The 10,572-nt window shown below is 48.4% G+C and overlaps 1 protein-coding gene across 2 annotated transcripts in view; it reads right to left on the reverse strand.

Annotated features, from left to right (window-relative positions):
• The window catches only part of KIF5B (kinesin family member 5B), a 721,610-nt gene that overhangs the window by 568,795 nt on the left and 142,243 nt on the right, over positions 1-10,572 (reverse strand). For both annotated transcript variants that reach the window (XM_085631849.1, XM_085631850.1), the window contains exon 3: positions 3,592-3,665. In XM_085631849.1, the coding sequence (XP_085487975.1) occupies positions 3,592-3,665 (74 nt within the window). The remainder of the gene's footprint in view (positions 1-3,591; positions 3,666-10,572) is intronic.

Here is a 10,572-nt window from a genome sequence, read left to right on the forward strand (position 1 = left end):
GTGATCACAATTCCTTGCAGGGAGTCAGAATTCTGTCTTGGCTGCAGCAGCCGTAGGCTGGCAGCCAGAGCACAGAGAAGCTGGGGCACCCTCCAAGGTAGTCAGTCACCTGGGTGCATGCCACATCACCCTTGATACGATATTCGTGCCAAGGGTGAGAAGGCATGCTGCAGACCTCAGGTGCCAGACAATGCGATGGAACGTCTTCTCACTTATTGTAGCCTTGAATGGTAAAGGCCACTATAAGGATGTATACGTTTGCACTTACATGTCCACACCTTCAATATAAGGTACTAACTATGCCTGTTGGGCTCAGTAGACCTTCCTTAGGGGTGACTGACATATATTGAAAATAGTGCACTGACTCTGCCGCACACAGTGAAGGCAAAGTCGAAATGGACCCGTTTACACTGTTTCTGCAGTTTGCAATGTCAGACCTGCCGTCAGTAGTTTACGTGGGTCACTCAGAGTGGCACAACAAACAGTGCTGTGAGCCCTAGGGACTCCTTTACCACCCACATATACTAGGGACTTACAAAGGAGTAAAGTCCTTGTCAATTGGGGTTGCCAATTTACACATATCAGTTTCAGGATGAGAGTGCTTTCAGAGGCATAACCACCGGCATTGAAGCAAAAAGTGGGAGGAGGGGGGTGACCATCCCAAAAAGGGCACTTTCCTGCATTTACAGAAATGCAAACCAGAATGTAAATTAAGATATTTATGAATAAAACTGTGCTATCAGAACAAATTGAAACTACAGCTGAGGGAAGATGGTTAAGTATTAAGTGAATCAAATTGAGAATAGAGATACAATGGAAAATATTTTGCACGGAGACCAAAGCAGACGAAACTGAACTAGCTCATCTTAGGCCTTGCTCTGAAAGGGCTGATATAGTGTCACAAGATACCATGTCTTCAAACCTGAGCTGTGCCCATTGGTGGCAGGTTGTGTAATTGGGGATTATTGGGTGTGGGGTGAACTTCCCCACCAATGGTCTTTCTGGTAATGGTAGTTCCTCTTTTGAAGGATCCTGTAAACTGCATAGCTCCTTTTGACTTTGTAGCATCTTTGTTTTTCTCATCCATCGGAGGGAGTCATTCACTGCCACTCCGAACAGACTTGCACCAGTGAAAGGGATGCTAATTATGGATGCCTGCACCCCCTGTTTAAATCCAGGGACCTTTAGCCAGGCATGTCTCCTAAGGGTGGCATTGATGCACATCTGCCTGCTGGCCAGGTCACTGCATCCAAGGCCGATTTCGTACGTACAACTGTTAGCTATTGTTTTACTCTCTCTGTTGATAGCTTTTGCTCATGTATACCAGTCTTGGAGCCATTGCATCTCCTCCCATTATTCATGTCCATGTATGTTTAAAAAAAAACAAGGAGATGGTTGGAATGCTTGAATTAATCTCAGCCACTAGCAATAGCTCAGGTAGCATGCCAGTCCATCGTATTTCATCCACCACACCACTCCATACAAAGGCCAACCTTATGCAAATCTATGCAAATCAGTGCCAACCGTGTTTCTCATAGCAACAATTTGTACCAAACGTCTGGGCAAGGCCCCCTCCAAAAATGGACCATCTACAAATCCAGAGAGGTTTCAAGCAACTTTGGGCTTGTCAGTAGAAGGTAGCTTGAGTCCTATGGCATAGTGAGCACTGGACAAAGATATGCGGAAGAGCACTCCTATGTAAATGTGTTAATCAGTGTATACACGGTTAAAACACGGGTGCAGCAGTGCAACACTTGCTGTCAAATCAAGTGTACATAGTCAAACAGAAGAATTACATGATCCAACCGGTCATGAGCACTGCGCACTGTTCCAATCGGGTGGTGACCCTTGATCAAATAAACCAAATAAACTCTTTCATACAAGAAAAAGGACAAAATTATAATTCGAACATGTCTTTTTAGTCATATTGTCATGTTCTTACATATGTAACGAAAGATAAATGCACTTTTTCGAATTATACAATCATAACATTTCATAATGACATAATAGTAGCATCAAAACACAGTATTTGCTTTTGCCAAATGAAGCATATCTTTTTGGGGCTGAAGACTCCTCCTTCTCACTCTTTTTCCTTCCTCCGACTCTGATGCCCTCACAGAGTCAGGTCCGAGGTCTGAATGTTTGTCCCCAACAGCATCTTCGACCTGCGGGGCTCTTTTGTCTTTATAGTCCCTTTTTTCCTTACCATCGGTTTCGGTGTCAAAGGCGTTTTAGAACTTTAAGTCAAATGGTTTGGGCTTGAGCCCACTGTGACCCCGAGGCACTGCTGACATGCATTTTTCATCCGTTTCAGATCTATGTCTTTTTCAGCACCTCTTCTTCTTTTTCTATGTCTAAGTAGGTCTTCATGATGTTTTACCCTTCCCCTCCCCCTTTTCACTGCCTCACTTTATCCCAGCGCTGCTTCTTCACTCAACAGTATAATATCCTTAAGAAATCCTGTTTGGGCTATGACTTCATTATGATATAATGAGCCCACCTCTCCTTCTTCCTTACTATACGTGTGCTAGGGAGGAACTCTTCGAGAATCACTGGGTAGCTACAGATTATAAATCTTGTTTTGTGCTTCTGAGCGCGTTTCTGGTGGCACGTCAGGCAAAATATGACTGGGGTATTTTTCACATCTCATAAAAGCTCCCCCCGCACCCCCAACCAATGTGGTTGAAGCTCACATGAAAGGCCTGAATTTTCAGTCTCTGCATTTTTTCAGTTTCCCTCAATGTTCTCTGGACCTAACCACTAGATGGCGAAATAATGCACAGCAGGTTAACCCCCAAAAGATTTACAGTGCACAAGCTTATTATGCACAAATGGTTACTTTCCCAAGCAATGCCAATTATTGCCCCAGTACATATTTTTTATTTAAAAAACATGAAAAAAAAAACAGTACACAAAGAGTCCAATAAATAATTGGGAAAAGTGTTTACAACCCAAAAAGGAAGGGGCTGGAAATATCAATTGATCCAGGTGATATGGCTCGAGAAAAAGTAGCATATGAAAATGAAACAAACAGAACATTTGCTTGGGCTTATATAGAGCTGAACTTCGATATCCAAAATGATCAACAACAGCATGGACATTCAGGTTCATATGAAAGCCGTGAAGGCATGTCATACAGTTTCAAGCTGAAGAGTAAAGTACAACATGTTTACTCAACTTCAGAAGGCTGTAGAAATGACCTGTGGTACATTTCTTTTCTAAAAGGAGAATACCCTATGTTTTGCCTGGTTGGAATTTGTTCATGTAACGCTGGTTATAATCATTAAAAAAAATTCTGAAGAGGGTAACCTGAGGCACTAAATAAAATTCTCAGCAGAACAATACAACTGTGTGTTGGAACGTGCTCTAACACCAGAAAAGGGAAAAGACTAATAGTGAGAAAGAGTGCTCTGCTTCCTTTAGTAAACAACTTCTATGCACAAAATAATGACTAAGTCTAGAACCTCAACTAGTTCAGCAACTTTAAAGACTTTACTACAGGGTTATTAAAATTAATATAAAATTGAAAGATTATGAGGGAAACTGGCAAGAATACAAATGACTGCCAAAACTGTGAAAATTAAGATTTACCTCCATAGTATGAGTTTTTCCAGAGGATGTTTGTCCATATGCAAATATTGTACCATTGTACCCCTCAAGCACATCTATAAAAAAAATAAAGTGCAAATATTAGTACTGAACCAACATGTTTAACAATGAAAAATTACTATCTTGAGAACACGCACGCCAATCCAGCATGACTACACACGTCAAATCACCAAATACACCACGACTACTTCATTTATCCACAACATTAACTTGCAGCTTAGCATAAAAGATATCCAACTCGTCATAAAATCTGAAAAGCTATATGTTGCAGATCCCCATTCACTTCATTAATCCATGAAGCTTGGACACCCAGCAGCGAACAGTAAGTGTAAACATTGGAAGAGATGGGAGAGTACATTCAGAGAGTCAAAAAATAAAAAGTTTCAGGACCCTTAGTTGTTTCGAAACAGACTAGGGCAACTCTAGACTAAACCTGAAGGAACCAAGTGGCCGAAAAGGAAGCCATATATGCGGAACAATGCCCAAATTCACAGACAGCAGATCCCATTAAGTTGTAGTCTAAGAGGGGCGGGCTTCACAGATCTCTCTAGGTCAGAAATAAATGTTCACCTGATGTGTGCCAACAGAATCAACTGGCACTCTTGAAACAAGACACTCACTTCTCATGGCACCCTTTCCTGCCCTATGCCACTGACCCTTTGCATAGGAGGTTTTGCTACTGCAGCGAGCCCATGATAAGTTAGTATTGGTATGTTGCTACCTCATTATGCTTCTTACTAGGAGACCCTCCCAAAAAGTGTATTTAGTTGCAGTTCACAAAATGCTTTGGCCATTTGCTTCAGATTATTTTATTCTCTGCAGGGCACAATGCATCACCTCTATTGAAAAGGGGACTTATGAAAGGGCATAATCATGGCATAGGCCTGAATTTCAAACTACTCTGCTCACGGCAAGTTCTCTTACAGTGATATTTCCTGCATTCAATGAAGCTCTGACAGTCCATGAATAATTCCACTTATCTGCAATCACAGAAAACTTGGTTCGTCCTATGAGAAAAAATTCTAATATCGGCTTTATCACCTTCAAACCACAGTTGTTGCTTTGTACTGTGAACCAGGTTATTGTAAAACCATAGTAAGTCTAACTTTTTCCTGCAATCTAACATCAGATATTTCTTTTCATAATTAACATCCCTAAGATCTGCCTATATTTCTGCTCCAGCCTCAGTATCAAGTGTCAAGAATACATGGGGGTTTGGGGGTGGAGGGAGGGATGGGGGTTTGGGGGTGGAGGGAGGGATGGCGGTTTGGGGGTGGAGGGAGGGATGGCTTAGCAGTCGAAGATGGCAGACGCATGAGCCTGCAAATCCGCGCCAGCCCGGCATTAATTCGGCCTAATCGAGCATGCGCTATGACTATCATGGCGCTGAGACCACCCGCCTGGGGAAGCAGGCCCCGCTGCATGCAAAGACAGACAGACACAAGGTCTTTAGCCGTCCTGCAGCTGGGAGCAACGTCGAGCGGGGCCAGTCACCGGCTATGATGACGCATTGAACAAACGGACCTGCAGACCCCCCAAGCAGAAGGCCGCGCGATGCGGAACACACAGAAGCCTGTGCCCTGCAAGCCGCTGTAGCCAAGAAACCGGGCAGACCCTGTTTGTGACACCAGGACATGTGGTGTGGCGGTAGAGCTGGGTGCTGCACGAGCCCATATAGGCCCTGAGAGAAGGAGGGGCCGGGCCCGGTCCTGTAGCAGTCCACGATGTGAGGGCCAAGTACAGAGAGAAGAGCACCGCGGCGGAGTCCAGAAGAGGAGACGACCCGCGAGAGAGCAGAACCAGACTCCTGCCCACACCGGAGGCGAGGCCCATCTGATTGGAACCGGTTGCGGGGGCCACGGGACCAAAGCAGAAATTAGACCGGCAGAAACCGGGGTAGACCTACTCGTTTGAGAGCTAAGAAAGGCTCTGGGTTCCCCCTGGTGGCCTCGGAGAGGAACCCCGTTGAATTGCAGGGCAGAGACCTCCGATGCTGGACGAGACCCGGGCCCTGGCCTGAGGCCCAGCACTCTGGTCGCGGGGTGCAGCCATATTGCGGATGAACAGGTAGCATTCCGAACACTCACCTCCAACTGCAGAAGTTGAGGCCCGGATAAGCCCTGGTGACTCCAGAGTCCCAGTGACTGGGACAGGAAGAACTTATTGGGAAACACTGGCCATCAGAGATAAAACCCACTCACTCCGAGCACGGAAGCCATATATGGAATCACATTGCGAAGGCGCAGCGGGACTACAAGGGCAAAACACAGCCGCACCTCAGGTGAGGGGAAAAGACTGGTCAACAGTGCACACACACACTACCTGATGGATGTCACTTCTTGATGGTGATATGGATGGTTCGTGAGAACCAGTGCAAAAAGAACAATTGATGGACAGAATGCAGAACAAGGTCATACATTCACCCCAGTACAGAGATCTGTACCTAAATACATTGTTTTTTTTGCTTCCCATGCCATTCCAGTTTGAAGATAGCCATATGCAAATCAGTCTTGACCCTGCGCCCAATGGGAACAGCCCAGCCCGAACTGCGAGGCCAGGATCTCCCTAGACTGGAAACAAGCACCCTCGTACCGGTTTCGGGGTTTCACCCCTCATCAGCCAAGATAGCGTGACAAGAGGCATGGAGAGCACGGGACCCAGTGACTGTCTCAGAATATAGATCGCAGCTATCCAGGGGGGCGCCTTTGTGATCTAGTAGGGTTCCAGCGGAGAGTACACTAGCTCACCAGACGAAACTCCGGGCTCCCCACTGGGACCTCATCGATTAACTCCAAATCGTATCCTTGTTATATTATGTTATGTTAGTGGTGATTTGTAATGCGCACGGCTACTCAGAAGAGTGTCCCGGCGCGAGCCCAGCAAAACGAGAACAGTGGAACAGGGATAGAAGCAGAAGGGAAACAGGCTTAATTGAATAGGGAAGTTTTTCGTTTTTTCCTGAACGGAGTAGGATTTTGAAGGCTATGGAGCTCCAAGGGAAGAGAGTTCCACGACTTAGCCGCCAAATAGGACAAGGAGCTGTCCCCCTTTCTTTTCAGACGGATTTTTGGTACAGAGGCCAGGCACGTGTTCGAAGAGTATAAGAGTCTGCCCGGAACATAAAACGAAAAGCGTTTTCTCAGATACGCCGGGCCGTATTCATGCAGTGCTGCATGGGCCGTAACTAAAGCCTTGAACAAGACCCTAGCTTTTAACGACAGCCAGTGCAAGTTCCGGAGAGGTTGCCTCACACTAATGTGTTTGGGTAAGTCCAGCAGCAGCCGCACAGCGGCGTTCTGCACCACCTGCAACTCATCCATAAGGTAGCCAGGGAGACCCACACACAATGCATTGGCATAATCAAGACGGGAGGTGACTAAGGCCCGGACTACTGTTTCTTTGGCGGGGAGAGGCAACAGGGGCAGAAATGTTCTAAGCATCTTCAAAATGCCGAATCATGTACCTGTCAATTTACTGATCTGATTGACAAAGCTAAGTTTTTCGTCAAACCAGATCCCCTGATATTTCACTGGGATACCCGAAGGGGATGGTCGAGGGGCATCAGCAGGCCAGCAGTCATGCCAAAACAACAAAGGAAATTCCCACAAAAACAGTATCTCTGTTTTATCTTCATTGCATTTCAACTGGGCCGAAGTGAACCAGTTGAACACAGCAGACAAGCAGGTTCTGACGTGGGCTGTAGCAGACTCGTGCTTTTTCCAGGTGAATAAAAGCTGGGTATCATCAGCGTAGGCTACTTCTTTAGCGCCAAAGATCCTCAGCTAGCTGGATTAGAGGGGTCATATACAGGTTAAATAACAAGGGGCTCAGTATGGATCCCAGAGGAACCCCTGTTTGCACAGCTTGGATAGTAGATGCAAAAGGGGGGAACCAAACTTGCTGGGTTCTACCGTCAAGGAATGATGGTAGATGGGTCCAACAGGACCAGAACTGCCCTGCCCCCAGCATCTAACGTCTCCCAGATGGCCTCCGAAATTTCCACCAAGGCAGACTCAGTGCTATAAGAAGCACGGAATCCAGATTGAGCTGGGTGCAGCAAACCCTGCTGTTCAATATAGGAGGTCAGTTGTTTATTCACCAGTTTCTCACAAACTTTGGCCACGCCCGGAAGTGACGAGATAGGACGATAGCTAGATGGACAGCTTTTTTATGAGAGGGACCAGCATGGCCTGCTTCCAGGTGGGAGGAACCAAGGCCAACCCCAAAGATGTGTTAATCAGCTGGTTCACCAGATGATTAATGACTAGAGCTGTGTGGGCCATGAGTTTGGCGGGACACGGATCTAGAGGGGAACTAGATTTCAAAGAGGTCAAGGCAGCAAGGGACTCTGCAAGGGGTATGGCGGAGAAAGAGGAAACGTAGGATGCCTAAGTAGGAGTTTAAGCCCGGGGCTACTTTACAAATTTGCTGGACAGAAATCAGAGCGAAATGGGCAAAACTAGAAGCCGGGCCCGCAGAAATGTCTACAGAGATGGGGTCCGGAACCCCAAGGAGACCCAGTGTAGCAGCAGTTAACTAAAATACTTGAAGTTATAAAAGATACCAAAGCCACGCTACAGTAAGAAATCAGCACTGTGTCCGTTGGGATCGGGTTGCTCCGGGCAGAACGCCCACAAAACAGCCATACAGGGTCACTGCCTTGGTGCAACGTGGAACATACGTAAAAATCTGGCATTGTCGCTCACCCGCATTGAATCGCAATTACTCAAATATGAACGGGACGAAGTCGGAGGGAGCCGCCACTCCGCTCACCTGGCTCGCCTCCGGGCGCAGCATGCAGACCTCATGGAGCGCCTGCGTTGCCACAATTATGCGGCCCACACGGCACGTACTCATGCCAAGGCCGACAGGGCGGGTCACTTGCTGGCTTGGTTGCTTAAGCAGGAAAATGCTCACGCCCCAATTGGAGCCATAAGCACGCCCGAGGGGTCACTGGTATACACGCAGCGCGAGATACATCAGGTGTTGTCCGACCACTATGCGCAACTGTACCGCTCTGCGGGACACTGTTCCGGGCCCGAGCTGGACAGATTCCTGAACGCTGCCCGTCTGTCCAAAGCTTCCAGGGAATATCTAGAGTCGCTCGACGGCCCCCCACCCCGAGGAAATCGGAGAGGCAATCGGATCCATGGCCACTGGGAGGGCACCGGGGCCGGATGGCCTCCCTTCTGAATATTATAAGGCTTATCGGGTGCCAAAATTGCATGCCCTTTACTCTGCAACTCTCGAGGAGTGCATCTTACCCCCTTCGATGCGCGAGGACTACCTGGTGTCCCTGCTCAAGCCAAACAGGAATTCCGCGAGTCTGGGGTCATACCGGCCCCTGGCACTGCTTAACGTGGACTATAAAATACTTGCCAAGGAGCTGGCGGAGCGCCTGGCGCCGGTAGTGCCTAAGCTGGTACACAGTGACCAGAACGGTTTTGTGCCTAAGCGCAGTACCTCACTGAACCTGCGGCGGTTCTTTCGGGTGGCATCGGATGGCGTACAAAGGTGGCCCAGGGCGGGGTGTCTCATACTGGACCTTGAAAAAGCCTTTGATTGTCTAGAATGGGAATATCTTGCGGCGGTGCTGTCGCGCTACGAGTTGGGCTCGGGATTTCTACAGATGGTTGCGCTCTTGTACCAGAGACCCACAGTGAGGGTGAAAACTGGGCCCTACATTTCTGCAGCGATTCCAATTTGTAGAGATACCAGACAGGGGTGCCCGCTTTCGCCACTCCTGTTCGCGCTAGCAATCGAGCCCCTAGCAGCGACATTGCGTGCGACATTCGGAGAAGGTATCCCCCTAGGTGATGCGACACATCAGGTGTCACTATACGCAGACGATCTTATGGTGTTCGTTAGAGACGTGGGTAATATCCCGGTCAATCTAGAGCACGTGCTGCTGGACTTCGCCGCTCTCTGAGGCCTCAGGGTGAATACTACCAAGTCTTGCCTTTATGCGTTCGGCGGGGATACCCCAGATCCGGGCTATGATCTGGATGGCGCGCGTGTGCAGTGGAAAGCGGATACTTTCCGATATTTGGGAATTCAGATATACCGTCAGCCGGCGGATCTCATTGAGGGAAACCTAGGTAGGGCAGTAGCAGCGATAAAGTCCCAGATGCGTTTTTGGACCACACTACCACTCAGGGTCACAGGCAGGGTAGCCCTGTCCAAGATGGTGATCCTCCCCCGCCTCCTGTACTACTTTGCCAATCTGCCGATATATGTCCCGGCGTTCTTCTTTGTCACACTCACGCAGTGGCTCCGTGACTTCATCTGGGGTAGTGCAAGACATAGTATGGCTCTGCCCAAGCTGTACTTGCCCACTGACCAGGGAGGTCTGGCTGCGCCGTGCTTCGAGCATTATTATTTGGCAGCGCAACTACAATGGATAGCCCACTGGCTGGCAGGCAGAGGCCTTGATGACACTGCAACCACGGCGTCTCCCCTTTCTCTAGCTGACATTATCAAGCTATTTCACCCCGCAACGAGGACCTCAATGCCGACACCACTTCTCATGGTAGTGGCCTATAAATGCTACCGCCGCAGTCTCTACCTCACTAGAACCCAGGTGCCCTATGCTCCGGCTATACCACTGGAGGGCTCCCCTAGCGGGCTGGGGGCGCTCACCGCTCCTGCACTGGTGGAATGGCACGAAGTGGACATTCAGACCCTGGGTAACCTTTATAGGGACGGTACCCTCATGACGTTCGAGTCTCTGGTCGACGAGGTGGGCCTGCCACCTGGGCAATTCCTCAGACATCGCTCCCTGATTGAGACATTGACCACTAGATGAGGGGGACATGCAGGAGGAACCGAGCCAACATCTAACCCTGCAATGACGTTGGGAAATACGGTGGGATGGGAGGGGGGGGATTTGCATGTCGGACTTTGCTGCTGTTCTTGGTTTTATTGGGGGCTCCTGAAGTTCTGCCCTTTCATGTTTGGTTCTTA

The sequence above is a fragment of the Triturus cristatus genome, chromosome 10 (genome assembly GCF_964204655.1).
Source record: "Triturus cristatus chromosome 10, aTriCri1.1, whole genome shotgun sequence".
Taxonomy (NCBI): Eukaryota; Metazoa; Chordata; class Amphibia; order Caudata; family Salamandridae; genus Triturus; species Triturus cristatus.